The 16,572-nt window shown below is 44.0% G+C and overlaps 2 protein-coding genes and 1 pseudogene across 2 annotated transcripts; all 3 read right to left on the bottom strand.

Annotated features, from left to right (window-relative positions):
* Positions 1 to 736: 736 nt before the first annotated feature.
* LOC137018587 (trace amine-associated receptor 13c-like) lies at positions 737 to 1,711 on the bottom strand. The gene has a single exon (XM_067383257.1). It carries the CDS (start codon positions 1,709 to 1,711, stop codon positions 737 to 739), a length of 975 nt encoding a protein of 324 aa, XP_067239358.1.
* Positions 1,712 to 4,952: 3,241 nt separating this feature from the next.
* Positions 4,953 to 5,930, bottom strand: LOC137018586 (trace amine-associated receptor 13c-like). The gene has a single exon (XM_067383256.1). It carries the CDS (start codon positions 5,928 to 5,930, stop codon positions 4,953 to 4,955), a length of 978 nt encoding a protein of 325 aa, XP_067239357.1.
* Positions 5,931 to 14,630: 8,700 nt separating this feature from the next.
* On the bottom strand, positions 14,631 to 15,610 carry LOC137018585 (trace amine-associated receptor 13c-like; annotated as a pseudogene).
* Positions 15,611 to 16,572: the final 962 nt, after the last annotated feature.

Here is a 16,572-nt window from a genome sequence, read left to right as displayed (position 1 = left end):
ATCATGGACATGGTTTGAACCTGTTTTATTCAAATCTTTGGCAAGTGCTCCCTCATTTATAATATAGGCCTATTGAATCATCAACATTAACAAGAACAAATTTATGCGGCTACTTGCCTGTTGTGAATCCGGCAGAAGCTTTTTCTGTGCAGAAAAATATGCAAATCAGAGAAAGTATTACTGAATGCGACCTATCATTTGTTACCCTCATATTCCCTTTGGCTTAATTTGACTCACAAATTGTGACTCAAGTTGACTCTTTTAATGAAACAAGTTGTCAGTTTGAATGATTTGAACAAGTTATTCTAAGAAATATTAGAAGCTCTGAATCCGCCTTACTGAAAATATTATTATGTACAAGGCCTGGTTTGGGATACTTATAATCCATGGGTGTTTATATAACAATATGTAGTACAAAAAGAAAAAAAAAGTTCACACACACACACACACACACATATATATATATATATATACACACTTTTGCCATTTTGTGCTATATTTCAGTCACATTAGCCTATATTTTAGTACTCTGCTATTGGAGCCTGTTGTCAAAAAAGATCGATGTGTGAAAACCGAACTGTATTTTAGTAATTTGAGGAAATTCAATAGCTGTTTTGTAGTCAAGACTCATATTTAATATGATAAAATAATCTACATTAACCTATAGACAAAGTATATATAAGAAAATAAACAACAGGAGAAAAGAGGGGAAACATTCTGTCTTACATTCAATGACTTACATCACATTCATCAGACAGGAGTCTTTATTAAACACTTTAAATGTGAAAATTAATTTTAAGCTTTTCTGAAACCAGGGATAGAATAAGGCATAAATGATGGGATTAATGGTGGAGTTCAGGAAGAAAAATATTACAGCAACATCTCTGACTAAAAACACATCAGCATTATATGAAACCACTAAAGAACAAATATAATATGGCAGTAAACACAGAAGAAACACAAAGACCAGAATCCCCAGCAGAATCGCAGCTTTTCGCTCTGATTTGTCACTGACTCTGTTTTTAGAGGTGCTGTTGTGAACCTGAAGGGCCCTTATCGCAGTCACATGTTTCTTAGCAATGACAAAAACATGAGTGTATAATATTATGATGAGTGTACATGGCATAAGAAACACAACCAGGAGATCAATGAGGGATGAAACCTCGTCAACAAAATAAACACATTCTCCTGGACAAACGACAGTGAAGTTTCCATTAATGAAGAGAAGAGTGAAGTTATAAAGGAGAGAAAACAGCCAGTTAAATAAAGTTGCAATGCAGATCACAGTGGGTGAGATTTTCTCAGAATAAAAAAAAGGATAACTTAAAGCCAAAAACCGATCAACTGCGATTAGAGTCACAGTGTGAACAGACACGCTTGTTGCTTGAAAATCTGCAAATTTTAAAAATGAGCACATCACTGGTCCAGAAATCCAACAAGACTCAATAAGACCAGACAAATAAAGTGGCATCACAAAAACTCCGACCAGCAGATCAGACACAGCCAAAGAGAGGATGAGGATGTTAGCAGGTGTGTGGAGCTGCTTGAAGTGACTAACAGAGATGATGACCAGCAGGTTTCCACACACGGTCAGAAGAGCCACAGCTGCTGCGGCCACATACTGAATCACATAGACAGATAAAGAAACAGATCTCTCTGGACAGAAATATTCCTGACAGCCATCAGAAAGGTTCATTGCTGTGAGATTCATAATGAAGTACTTGGAAAAAACATCCAAACATAGTATTGTTCCCTTCAAATAAAGTTCAATGTATACATAACCACAGATTTCTGAAGATGCTATTTGTCTCTCCAACAGCTCTGAACTGCTCCTCAATGAAACACAGTCACTCCTGGAGGCTCAACAATAAAGATGGGCTACAACTAACACTGCCTTTTTATACACTTGACATGTTGACTCTTTCCAAGACCGGCAGCATCAAGGGAGAAGAACATACAGCTGGGAGAACAACTGATTAATGTCACATAAAATTCATACAAAACATAGGCTAAGTGGGTTTATATGAAATGTATAAAATCAAACATCAAACTATGAAACAGTGAAAAAATTAAATGCAAATATTATCAGCAAATAGTTAAAACTGATTATTTCCCAACTAGAATTAGAGGTACAGAATTTTCTTCACTGTTTTATTTCTTTACGCTTTATAAAAAATTAGTCCTCCCAATGTTCAAGACTACGGCCTTGTTTTTGAGTATCAATAAAAATGACATGACAAAAACGCAGCCTGTACAGGTGCATACACAGCCAACAAATTAGAGGTTCCAAATATGATTACGTGAAACATAAAAACTATTTGTGTTTTAGCTGTTTTTGGGAATGGCACACTTTTGCTTTACTTGAAGAATTTTCAGCGACAAACTATGTGAAATTAATAACGAGCATAATAATATTAAATAATTTAACCAGAGTTTTGATCCTGGGTAGTATGTGAATCAGGCCACTACATGATGACTACCATCACCAATTAGTAACCATAGTCGTCAGATTACATTTTCTCTAGCGTTTTTGCTGTAACAAATGTGCTTTAGAAACACACAGTTAACCCTCTACTGCACGCATTATGATAAATCTATATATAAAAAATATTTGACTCTTTTTTTTTCTTAGAATGGCTTAACTTAAAGTGCTGTAAAAAAAATGTTGGAAAAAAAATATTATTTTAAGGTACTTTATGATATGTTGCCATATGCCAACAACGTACAATAGTGGAAATAACTTAGAATAAGTGTAAGTGTATATAGTTCATATTTTTCCTCAAAAATGTTGTTTGTATTGAATCAATTGGTGCTATTATAAGCTTTAGCAGTAATTATAAACAATACCTTATACTTATTTTCCAACATCTTGTGTTTTTCCATTCTCTTTTGCTGAATAATGCTTTATATTCTTTATATTTCAATACATTTTTCATGAATATAATTTAAATTGCAAATGTAGACAGTTAAAAACACATCTAATACTGTTCATCATGTATCATAAAACACTGACATAAAACCAAAAACATTGCAGTTCATGAAAATGAGACACCATGATAGGAAAGTGGTAGGTCTGGGCCAGTATACATGGCTGTGATGGCAGATCTCTGATGTTGATTTAATCCATAATATAAATGTCATGGCAGTCCTTAACATACGACTAATCAACATTATATCACTAGCATTAATGTTGGTATTGTTACAGCTTAACAGACTGCAGCTAACTTTTGCTAGCTATCTAACCTATTATGATAATGTCATTCCATTATTGCGCAGTGTTGCCATATGGCAACACAGACATTTTCTCGATTTACCAAAAACTAATTTCATAAAAACTTTTTTGAGTGGTGAATATGTCATCATACCTTACCTGAGATGATGTTAACATTTTTTTTGTGAATGTGACATGGGCGGGTCCTTGTTTGTTACTGACGTTTTAATTTGCTTTCAGCAACTACATACAAGAGACGGCAGTCTGTCAGATATCGCGTCACAGAAAAAAAATTGCATGTCATGTGACTTAACCAAAGCACATCATTGGCTAAACTAAGGTCTTCTCTTACCAACAAAAAAAAAACTAGAATGCTCTCTTAAAGAGACGGTGGCAAGGAAACGAACACAAAGTGTATGTTGCCATATGCACTATGCGGTAGAGGGTTAAAGCAGCCAGAGAAATACTAAAGGTGGGTGCACACTGTGCGATTCTGGCCACGATTTGGTCATCTGAAACAAATTTTGAGAATCCTAAAAGATTCCTATAATCCTAGGCTAAAATCTGTAGTCTTTAATCGCTAGTTTGACATGTTCACTGACAGCCGATTAATGACCATTGTGATCAAACTTCTGGCAGCGTCAGAAGATTTGGCGCACAGTCCTGCAGTGTGACTTCTCCAACGACGACCGTCAAATTGTCTTCATTTTTCAAGAAAGCCATGATCGAAATAAATGCTAGTGATTTCTTTGTTAGCCATTGTTTCAGTCCTGTGTGCAATGTAGCTCACAGTCACTGAACGTGTATGGGTTGATGATGTACAAGTTTTTATGCACGTGTCCATTTTTAACGCATCTTCACTGTCATACAGTCTGACATAAATGTCTGCTGAGATCTTAGTGTGACATGAGGGTCATGTTTGTACAGCCTGACAAGTAACAATCGTAAAGGACTATTATAAATCCCACAGTGTGCACCCGGCTTAATGTGAAAAAGTCAAGTATGAATAGCCCAAATAAAACAAACACTGATCTCAGTAGTGGTGACAACTTCAAACTTTATTATCTAGTAAAGCCTGTGCATCAGTCCAGGATGGGCAAAAAAAAAAAAAAAAAAAGATGTTATGCTGCATATTGCTTATTTAAAAGGCAGTAACTGTGTAATCACTAATGCACTAATTACATTAGCTTATAACATTTAAAATATAACATTTTACATTTTACAGTGAAAGTGTTTGATCATAATAATTAAGGACATATCTGTAAAGCCGTAGCTGCCAGTCATTTGGCCTTTTTTTCCCTTTTTTTTCAGTGTAGGCCTATTTTATGTGCAAGGCCAATGTAAAGTTTGTGACACATGAAACAGCTATAATCTGGTTTTCATATCACAACATGTTAGACGACAACCTTTAAACATTATAAAATCATATATAAACCTTTCTTGATCCAGTAAGGTTCTCATAGTTTTAAAATAAATGAATTATAGAGAGGAGACCATTTGTCACACTGAGAAGTTGTCACAAGGGATATATCTCACTATTTTTGTACTATGCTATTGGAGTCTGTTAAAAATGACAACATGTGTTAAATATACTCTATCTCTGCAATAGTTGAGGAAATATTAGATGTTTTATAGTCCATGCCCATGTTTAATGTGACAAAATAATATAAAAAAAAATACATTGACCTAGACATGAAAAACATGATAAAGAGAAGAAACATTCTGTCTTACATTCAGTGACTTACATCACATTCATCAGACAGGAGTCTTTATTAAACACTTTAAATGTGAAAATTAATTTTAAGCTTTTCTGAAACCAGGGATAGAATAAGGCATAAATGATGGGATTAATGGTGGAGTTAAGATAGAAAAATATTACAGCAACATCTCTGACATAAAAGTAGTAAGTATTACTGTATGGAATCACTAAAGAACAAATATAATATGGCAGTAAACACAGAAGAAACACAAAGACCAGAATCCCCAGCAGAATCGCAGCTTTTCGCTCTGATTTGTCACTGACTCTGTTTTTAGAGGTGCTGTTGTGAACCTGAAGGGCTCTTATCGCAGTCACATGTTTCTTAACAATGACAAAAACATGAGTGTATAATATTATGATGAGTGTACATGGCACAAGAAACACAACCAGGAGATCAATGAGGGATGAAACCCCATCTATAATATAAACACATACTCCTGGACACACAACAGTGAAGTTTCCATTAATGAAGAGAAGAGTGAAGTTATAAAGGAGTGAAAACAGCCAGTTAAATAAAGTTGCAATGCAGGTCACAGTGGGGGAGATTTTCTCTGAGTAAAAAAAAGGATAAGTTAAAGCCAAAAAACGATCAACGGCTATTTGAGTCACAGTATTAACAGACACGCTTGTTGCTAGAAAAGTCACAAAATTTAAAACCGAGCACATCAGTAGTCCAGAATTCCAACAAGACTCAATCAGCAAAATCAAGTGAAATGGTATCACAAAAAGTCCTGTAAGCAGATCAGACACAGCCAAAGAGAGGATGAGGATGTTAGCAGGTGTGTGGAGCTGCTTGAAGTGACTAACAGAGATGATGACCAGCAGGTTTCCACACACGGTCAGAAGAGCCACAGCTGCTGCTGCCACATACTGAATCACATAGACAGATAAAGAAACAGATCTCTCTGGACAGAAATATTCCCGACAGCCGTCAGATAGGTTTATTGCTGTAAGATTCATTCTGAAGTACTTGGAAAAAACACCCAAACATAGTATTGTTCCCTTCAAATAAAGTTCAATGTATACATAACCACAGTTCCCTTTCGATACTTCACTCGTACTGCGTATGGGGAAAGGTTTTTCCCCGCTGCTGAAGCCTTTTTCAATAACGCAGTGTAACTGCACAGTCATTGGTTCACTCATAGACAAGTTGTTGAACCAATGACGGCGCGGCATAGCTGCGCGGCCTATGGCGACAAAGCGCGCGAATATTCCCGCCGAAATGGGCGGGGTTAAGGGCTATATAAGCAGGCGTTTCGCCATAGGATTTCAGTGTTTTCTCCTTCAGCGACGACCTCATCATCTCCTCGCTGATCTCCGCCTGAAGCCGAGAAGCTCGCCGCCTTCCTGAGTGCTCTCGCCGCCGTCTGAAGAGGCTCCCGCAGCGGACTCGCCTGGACTCGCCGGACTGAGGACAGCGCCGGCGCCCTCTCCGACTGCAGCGTCAGCGCCGTCGCCGAGTCGCCGCCTCCCGCTTCCCGCTCCCGGCCGCTTCCTGTGTGTCCCCTGCCGCCATCCGGCGCGCCGTCTTGAGAGCTTCACCGCGGCTTAACGCCGCTCTAAAAGAGCGTATTTCAGCGGTTTTCACCGCTTCTAGAGCTTCCGCGGCCCTCGCCGCTCTAAAAGAGCCACCCAAGTGCCGTTTTCACGGCAACGGCGTCTTCTCAGATGCCCCGCCACTCGTGTGGCACGTGCAGGGCCCCCCTGCACGACGGTGATGGTCACAGCGAGTGCGTCGCTTGCCTGGGCAAGCCCCATGCAGACGGCGCGCTCGCTGGGGACTCATTCCCGCACTGCGAGTGCATGAGTCTCAGTTCCCTGCGCTCGCGGGTCGCCTTCTTCACAGAGGGTGATCTCGCCGCTCGCGCCCTCCCGTCTCCTTCCTACCGCGAGCCGGCTAGGAAGAGACAGCGGGGCAGAGCGACCCAGCGCCAGGAGATAGGCGAGCTCACGCCGGCCCAGTTCCCGCGTGCCTCGCCCTCTCCCCCGAGGGAACCCTCTCCCGTCCTGTTCTCTCGGCCTGAGCAGCGTCCCTCTGCGGAAGCGAGTGACCTTGTCTCATTCGGTGGAACAGACGACGAGCAAGACGACTCCATGTCTCTTGCGGCTTCCGAAGCAGAAGTGTGGGCTGGCGAATCGGACGATCCCGCCCCCCCGCCTCCCTTGGAGCCCATTGAACATGGCCAGGGCATGGATGCCGAGCTCCTCCGCATCCTATCCAGAGCCGTAGAAGAGCTGGACCTCGACTGGGCCCCACCTAAGGAGCCGTCGCGCAGTCGCCTTGACGAGTGGTTCCTGCCTGGCCGCCGCCAAGCTCCTCGCCAGCGAGCAGCGCCCTTTTTTCCCGAGGTCCACGAGGAGCTGACGAAGTCGTGGCGCGCTCCGTACTCCGCCCGCCTTCATACCACGCACCGCTCCGCCCTCACTGCCGTCGACGGCGCCGAGGAAAAGGGATACGAGCACCTGCCACCCCTTGACGAAGCAGTGGCTGCTCACCTCTGCCCTCCCGCGGCTGTGGGATGGAAAGCTAAGAGGTCACTCCCTTCCAAGCCCTGCCGGACTACTTCCACCTTAGCTGGTCGAGCTTACACTTCGGCAGGACAGGCCGCTTCTGCGCTACACTCCATGGCCATATTCCAAGTCTTCCAGGCCAAACTCCTCCGCTCTCTGGACGAGTCTGGGATTGACGCGCCGGCTTTCAAGGACCTTCGCAGCGCTACTGACCTTGCCCTGCGAGCCACGAAGGCTACGGCTCAGGCCATCGGCCGTTCCATGGCCAGCCTGGTAGTGTTGGAGCGCCACCTGTGGCTTAACTTGACGGAGATCAAGGACAATGACAAGACGGCCTTCTTAGACGCCCCGGTCTCTCCCTCTGGTCTCTTCGGCCCTGCAGTGGATGGCTTCACTGAACGCTTCACAGCGGCACAGAAATCGTCTCAGGCCATGAGACATTTCCTGCCCAAGCGCTCCAGCTCTGCTTCCAGCCGCCCCAGGACTGCGTCGGCTCAGCAGCACAAGCCCGCTCCACCTGCAGCACCGCAGTCAGCGCCACCTAAGGAGCAGCGCCAGCGCTCGCGCTCTGCCAAGCGCCATCCCTTCCCGAGACGCCAGGGACCCCGGCCCAAGATTGTGCTGGACCCGGTGCCTCCGAAGTCATCCTGATCTGCCAGGAAGGAAGAGGATGGGGAATCGTCCCGTCACGACTGGACCACCCCAAAAGCTCCCACGAACACTTTCCCCTCCGCCTCGTTTAAATCCGGGCGTGGGAAACATGTTTCAAGTGACAACTGGGCCCACAACTGTTGCGCCCACTCCAAACGCCATTTTCACGGCGAACAAATTTTTATATCATCTAAAAGAGAGCAAATTTCCTCTTCCGCTACTCTCGGTGTACAACCCCCTCAGCGGCGGTCTGTCACACGATATCATTCAACCCCTTGCCACTCGGGCCGAGGCTTGGCAGGCCATCCCCGATGTGTCAGATTGGGTCATGGGGATCGTAACTCAGGGTTACTCGCTCCAGTTTGCACGCCGGCCCCCTCGCTTCGGCGGGGTGCTTCAAACTTTGGTCAATCCGGACGACGCCCATGTCCTCCGAGCCGAAGTCATGACGTTGCTAAGAAAAGGAGCTGTGGAAATAGTTCCCCCGCGGAAAGCGAGTCAGGCTTCTACAGCCGCTATTTTCTGGTCCCCAAGAAAGATGGTGGTCTCAGACCCATCCTGGATCTCAGACTTTTGAATCATTCCCTCATGAGACGGAAGTTCAAAATGCTGACACTGAAACAGATCCTCGCGCACATCTGCCCCGAGGACTGGTTCTGCTCGCTGGACCTGAAGGATGCGTATTTTCACATCCAGATAGCCCCTCGTCACAGACGATTCTTGAGATTCGCATACGAGGGAGTGACATACCAATATACGGTCCTGCCCTTCGGGCTGTCTCTGGCTCCTCGCACTTTCACCAAGTGCATGGACGCGGCACTTTCCCCTCTCAGACAGGCGGGAATCCGAGTCCTGAATTATCTCGACGACTGGCTCATTCTAGCCCGTTCGCGAGTCGAGCTGGAACACCACAGATCCGTGCTCCTCAGCCATTTACAATGCCTGGGTCTCAGGGTCAACGCAACCAAGAGCTTGCTGTGCCCCACTCAACAAATATCGTTTCTGGGAGCAGTTTTCGACTCAGTCCATATGACGGCAGTAGTCTCGCCAGAGCGCGCTCTGATGATTCAGCAGCTCACAGCCTCAGTCAAGAACAGAGCCTGCCTCCCTCTGAAGTTTTTTCAGAGGCTGCTAGGGCTAATGGCTTCCGCCTCTCCGGTACTACAGCTCGGCCTTCTTCGGATGCGGCCTCTTCAGTACTGGTTGAAGTTCCGGGTTCCTCCCAGCGCTTGGCGGCACGGCCGCCTTCGCCTCAAGGTCAATCAGGCCTGTCTTCTAGCCCTGAAACCTTGGACGAACCCTGTATGGTTCAAGCGCGGAGTGCCCTTACAGGCGGTCTCACGAAGGACGGTGCTAGCAACAGACGCCTCCAACTCAGGTTGGGGCGCTGTGTGCGACGGCAGACCGGCCTTCGGCTCATGGAGCCAAGAGGAAAGCCTTCTGCACATCAACTGTCTAGAGATGCTAGCAGTGATGAAGGCCCTTCAGTTCTTTCAGGCTCATTTGACAGGGCGTCACGTTCTAGTCCAATCGGACAGTATGACAGTGGTGTCATATTTAAACCACCAGGGCGGTCTCTCGTCCAGCCGCTTATGCGCTCTGGCGAAACGTCTACTGGAATGGGCTCTTCCGAGGCTTCAGTCGCTCAGAGCGACTCATGTTCCTGGCAGGAACAATCTGGGTGCAGATATGCTGTCACGGAGCAACGTCCCCTCCGACGAGTGGACGCTCCATCCCCAGGTTGTCCTCAGGATTTGGGAGCTCTTCGGGAAGGCAAAGATAGACCTCTTCGCCTCAGAAGACAACTCTCATTGCCCAACATTTTTCTCGAAGGAGGTCGACGCTCTGGCCCATTCATGGCCCAGCACGCTCCTTTACGCTTTTCCTCCGATCGCCCTGATCCCTCAGGTCATCAGGCGCATCAGAGAAGACCAACACAGAGTCCTTCTAGTGGCCCCGCTCTGGAGGAACCAGATTTGGTCCTCGGAGCTGTTCAAGCTCTCTCTGAGAGCCCCGTGGCCGATCCCCCTGAGACGGGACCTCCTCTCTCAGGCGAACAGGGCAATCTGGCACCCACAGCCGGAGCTCTGGGCTCTGCACCTCTGGTCCCTCGATGGGAGCCTACTAACCTCCCCAGGGACGTCCTAAATACCATTTCTCAGGCTAGAGCGCCGTCCACGAGACGCCTCTACGACCAGAAATGGTCGGTCTTTGCTGACTGGTGTTCGTCACGCAACATAGACCCAATGGAGAGTGACGTATCTTCTATACTGTCTTTCCTCCAAGAACGCTTGGAAATGGGGCGCACCCCTTCCACGCTCAAGGTTTACGTAGCAGCCATTGCAGCGTTCCATGCTCCTATTGCTGGCCAATCAGTGGGACGAAACGGACTTGTCATCCGTTTCCTGAGGGGCGCTAGGCGATTGAATCCCCCTCGCCCCCTCACCGTTCCCTCCTGGGACCTGTCTTTGGTCCTCAGGGCCTTAAAAGGAGCCCCATTTGAACCAATGGGCTCAGTCGACCTCAGGCCATTGACGCTAAAAACCGCCTTGCTGTTAGCACTGGCCTCGGTTAAGCGTGTTGGCGATTTGCAGGCCCTCTCTGTGAGCCCTGCATGCCTCGAATTCGGGCCTGGAGACTCTAAGGTCGTTCTGAAACCCAGGCATGGCTACGTCCCTAAGGTGCTCTCAACGCCGTTTAGAGCTCAGGTCATCTCGCTCTCTGCTCTGCCCCCTTCGACGGAAGAGCAAGGGCTGGAGTTACTCTGCCCTGTCAGGGCATTGAGGACCTACATAGAGCGATCGCAGTCTTTCAGACAGTCAGATCAGCTCTTTGTCTGTTTTGGAGGCCGCACCAAAGGATCTCCGGTCTCAAAACAGCGCATTTCTCGTTGGATAGTGGACGCTATTACGCTGTGCTACTCCTCACTGGGAGCCAAATGCCCCATAGGAGTCAGAGCCCACTCCACTAGAGGGATGGCCTCCTCATGGGCTTGGTCCAACGGAGTTTCCATCCAAGACATCTGTGTGGCGGCCGGCTGGTCTTCGCCGTCCACCTTTGTCAGGTTTTACCATCTCGATGTCCCGACCTTACAGGCTCGAGTCCTTTCAGTGTGATTAGCGGCCTCAGATGAGCTCCGCCTCACGCTATCATGGAAATAAATTTCCTCTAAGTGTAACGCAAGGGTTCGGTAAGGGCTTGCCCTCTCGCTTGTCTCTTGGGCCCCCTCTCAGGTGCCCAAGCTTCAAGCTATATCGTTCCCAGCCGTGGCACGGCGTGGTTGAATTCGTTCCCCATACGCAGTACGAGTGAAGTATCGAAAGGGAACGTACTCGGTTACTAACGTAACCTCGGTTCCCTGAGATACGGAACGAGTACTGCGATACTTGCCGTGCCACGAGGCTGCGGCTCAGGGTCGTCGCTTCAGTCGAATGACACTGAAATCCTATGGCGAAACGCCTGCTTATATAGCCCTTAACCCCGCCCATTTCGGCGGGAATATTCGCGCGCTTTGTCGCCATAGGCCGCGCAGCTATGCCGCGCCGACATTGGTTCAACAACTTGTCTATGAGTGAACCAATGACTGTGCAGTTACACTGCGTTATTGAAAAAGGCTTCAGCAGCGGGGAAAAAGGGAGACCTTTCCCCATACGCAGTACTCGTTCCGTATCTCAGGGAACCGAGGTTACGTTAGTAACCGAGTACGATCTCTGAAGACTATTTGTCTCTCCAACAGCTCTGAACTGCTCCTCACTGAAACACAGTCATTCCTGGAGGCTCAACAATAAAGATGGGCTACAACCCATGCTGACTTTTTATACACTTGACATGTTGACTCTTTCCATGACCGGCAACATCAAGGGAGAAGAACATACAGCTGGGAGAACAACTGATTTAGAAAAGAATCATACAAAAACATAAAACTTCTAATCTTTAAATTCTGATGTATGTAAAAATCTCTGTGTTCAAATATGCCTACTCTCCTTGGATATAGTATGCAAAAAGTGTCTTAAATCTGCTTTGCTATCACATGAGGCCACAAGAAAAGTTTCGTAAATGGCAGAGTAGAATGAGTAGTTTAAGTCATGACATTGCCAACATGGTAAATGTAATATGTCTGGTTTGTGTTCGCCAAACACAGCTACTTTATTAAACAATTTTTTTTTTTTTACGGTCACAAAGTAAATGCTTCATTGTAGCCTATCTTTGTGATTATTTTGGGACAAGTAATTTGTTGAGCCTATTGTTGAAAATTCATTCTGGGAACTACAGATCCACTGCCCAGGGCTGCATTTTCCAAAAGCATTGTGGATTGTAGAGACCATTGGTGGCAAAGACTCTACGATCTACTTAGGCTTACAATGCTTTTGGGAAAAGCAGCCCTGGGCAGTGGATCTGTAGTTCCCAGAATGCTTTGCAAGAGACTGCTTTAGGAGAGTAAATTTACGGATTAAGTGTTATTTTCTGTGTTTTTCAGGGAAAGATGTTGGTAGTTTATGTTAAAAGAGTAGTTCACTTTCAAATGAACTCAATCTCAAGCCATCCTAGGTGTATATGACTTTCTTCCATCTGATGAACACAATCTGAGATATTTTAATAAACATCCTGATGCACCCAAGCTTCAAAATGGCAGTGAACAAGGGTCACGAGTATGATCTGAAGAAAGTGCTTCCATCCACATCCATCCATCATAAATGTGTACTCCACAAGGCTCTAGGTGGTTAATAAAGGCCTTCTGAAGCAAAGCGATGAGTTTGTGTAAAAAAAATATCCATATTTAACAAGTTATCAAGTAAAATATCTCACTTCAGCCTGACAGCCTTCCATATTCGACGCAGTTCAAAAAGCTTACGCTACGTCCTACACCTTCCCTATTCAACTTACGGAAAAAGTGTAACTGAAGTGACGCCAGTTAACACATTCTTCGTAATTTGAATATGGATGGTGGTCTGGCAGACGCTAGATATTAGCCACAGAAATATTGCACTTCTTCAATGTTTTCATCCTCACTAATTTTGTGCTCTGGCTCAAATTGAAAAGGCTGATCGAGTTTTAAAAGGAACCTGGCGCGTATTAAGACTTGTATACCTTACTAGTTTACCGTTGCCCCAAAATATACAGATAAAAAAGTATCAAAGGCATCAGGGCTAAATTGGAGAGAACAAAGATCTTTGGCAAGTTTTATTCGTCTACATTTTTCACAACTTCCCATTCTTTTATCCTCTTATCGCTAGTAAAACAATGAAGCCTTACATCGCTTCTCTTGTTGCCCTTTGACTGAAAATTACAACCAAAAGCTGCACAATGTGGCATCGTATATTATATATTATATATATTGTGGTAAAAATAGCAACAGGGTAGCGTCAGAAGCTCACTGAGTGCAACCATTTGACATCATCGACATAGAATGCACTGTGCACCTAAACAAAATGGCACCCCCCATTGTCTAAAGTATGTCCCGGATTTTTTAAACAACGTAAATCTGTCATGGGTCAATTTTCAATTTTCATTATCATTATGTGTCCGACGTTGTAAAAAGCGATACCATTGTGCAGTGTTTACCTCAGTAAATTGACCGAGTGGATCTCTGAACTCAAGCTGGTGTGAATGGAAGCTGGGCTAATAAGCATATTCATGCATCCGCATATACTAAATGAAGCAAGGGTGTAGAGTTACATTCAAGCTATTTTAAGGCATTAAGATTTTTTTTCACAGGATTTTTTTTTTTTTAAATATGTCATTTTGGTGATCAAAGATGAGTTTTAAGGGATAAAATTATTGACTACAAGGGGACTTTAATACTAAACTGGGAGACCATGACACAACCATGCCATTCAATGCACTGCTTTAATATAAAGATTTTTAATACAAAGTATTCTTCCAAAATTAAGTATTAATAGTATTTTTGTGCCGTGACCGTGGGGGAGGGAACATGTTTGACGCAGCAATAGGCACTTACTGGACATCTCTTTCTGGCATATATTGCTGAGGAAAACTCTAGCCTACAAGCCTCTGAAGGACTGGACTAAGAAGAATACAGCCTCACTAGGATGCAACCATTTATTTGAGAAGCAACCTATGACTCTTGTGATTCAGCTGTTGTAAAAGTATTGTAACAAGAAATATTGAATGATCTGAATGATTATGTGAGTTAATGAAATGAACTGAGCCTTGTGAGGCTTGAAATAGCTACAATCTCTCAGGTGTTCACATAACAACATGTAGATGGATTACAACCTTTAAACACTATAAAATCACATATAAACTTTTTTTGTTGATAAGACTTTTAAGACATTATATTTAGTGTATACGCTTTAAATAAATCACTATGTTCAACATTTCTATTTACTTCATTAAGTGAAATTAGTGCAATATAACATAAAATAAAAGACACTTCCCCACTGGCACTATCCTGTGTTCACTGTAAAGTTTATTATGAAAAATAATAAAACATATTAAACTAGACAAAAGGAAAAAGAGTCTGATTCTGTCCTAAATTCAATCACTTACAAGCACATTCATCAGACAGGAGTCTTTATTAAAGATTTTTAATGTGAAAATGAATTTTAAGCTCTTCTGAAACCAGGGATAGAATAAAGCATAAATGATGGGATTAATGGTGGAGTTAAGATAGAAAAATATTACAGTAACATTTCTGACATAAAACAAGTCAGTACGGTCATATGGAATCACTAAGGAACAAATATAATATGGCAGTAAACATAGAAGAAACACAAAGACCAGAATCCCCAGCAGCATCGCAGCTTTTCGCTCTGATTTGTCACTGACTCTGTTTTTAGAGGTGCTGTTGTGAACCTGAAGGGCTCTTATAGCAGTTGCATGTTTCTTAGCAATGACAAAAACATGAGTGTATAATATTATGATGAGTGTACATGGCATAAGAAACACAACCAGGAGATCGATAAGGGATGAAATCTCATTTACAAAAGAAACACATTCTCCTGGACACATGGCATCAGTGAAGTTTCCATTAATGAACAGAAGAGTGAAGTTATAAAAAAGTGAAAACATAAAGTTGCAAAGCAGATCACAGTGGGTGAGATTTTCTCAGAGTAAATGAAAGGTGAGTGTAAAGCCAAAAAACGATCCACTGCTATTAGAGCCACAGTGTGAACAGACACGCTTGTCACTTGAAAAGTCACAAAATTAAAAACCGAGCACATCACTGGTCCAGAAGTCCAACAAGACTCAATGACCCAAGACAAATAAAGCGGCATCACAAAAACTCCAACCAGCAGATCAGACACAGCCAAAGAGAGGATGAGGATGTTAGCAGGTGTGTGGAGCTGCTTGAAGTGACTAACAGAGATGATGACCAGCAGGTTTCCACACATGGTCAGAAGAGCCACAGCTGCTGCGGCCACATACTGAATCACATAAACAGATAAAGAAACAGATCTCTCTGGACAGAAATATTCCTGACAGCCATCAGTTTGGTTCACTGCTGTGAGATTCATTCTGAAGTACTTGGAAGTACCATGCAATTTATAAAATATATTATGTTTTTCTAGACCTCTTCAGTCGTCATTCAACTCAGTGTGCAGCCAGCTCCTTTTTTTGTCTATGTTGAAGTACTTGGAAGAAACATACAAACATAGTGTTGTTCCCTAATGACTTCTGTAAGGATTCATGGATTCAAATGCATCTCTGAACTGCTCCTCACTGAAACACAGCCACTCCTGGAGGCTCCAAAATAAATACTGGCTACAACCCATGCTGCCTTTTTGTACACTTGACATGTTGACTCTTTCCAAGACCGGCAGCATCAAGGGAGAAGACCATACAGCTGGGAGATCAAATGATTTTGTTCATCTAGAAGAGCTGAAGAGTGTCATATAGAACTCATTCAAAAACATAAGTGTGCTTATATGAAGCATATGTCACTTCAAAAAAAATATCTAATTAAATATTTGCAATGTACAGTATGCTGCTTGCAAAAAAAGCAACATTTACTGTCAGAATCATAATGCCGTGTCAGGCCCACACCTGACACAGCATTATCATTTTATTTATTCATTGTTGCTTATATTATTATTACCTTATACATAATATTGCCTACCACATTAATCTGATGTCGCTAGCTTGTAATCTTTGAATCTAAATCGCTGTTACAACGCGTTTGCATCTCGCTAGCTTGTTAACTTGTCATCAGTCTCTCGCGCACTCCTTTTTCAACACGTTCATCAAACAGCTGTGGTAACTCAGATCAGTCTACAAACACGGTGAGTCAAGTCATCCTCTCCCAGATTTACATGTCATAAATGTAGGGAAATAGTCAGGCTGACAGAGAGAATCTCAGAATTAGAGACACGCATCCAAACTTTAATCGAGGATAGTAAGAATGCAAGGGCTTCAGATAATGTTTTGGATGCGACTAGCTTAGTGAACTCTGTACATTGTTCGGTTCCGGCTGTAGAGC

Source organism: Chanodichthys erythropterus, chromosome 4 (assembly GCF_024489055.1).
Source record: "Chanodichthys erythropterus isolate Z2021 chromosome 4, ASM2448905v1, whole genome shotgun sequence".
NCBI classification, from domain to species: domain Eukaryota; kingdom Metazoa; phylum Chordata; class Actinopteri; order Cypriniformes; family Xenocyprididae; genus Chanodichthys; species Chanodichthys erythropterus.
This window is presented reverse-complemented; position numbering and strand designations above follow the sequence as displayed.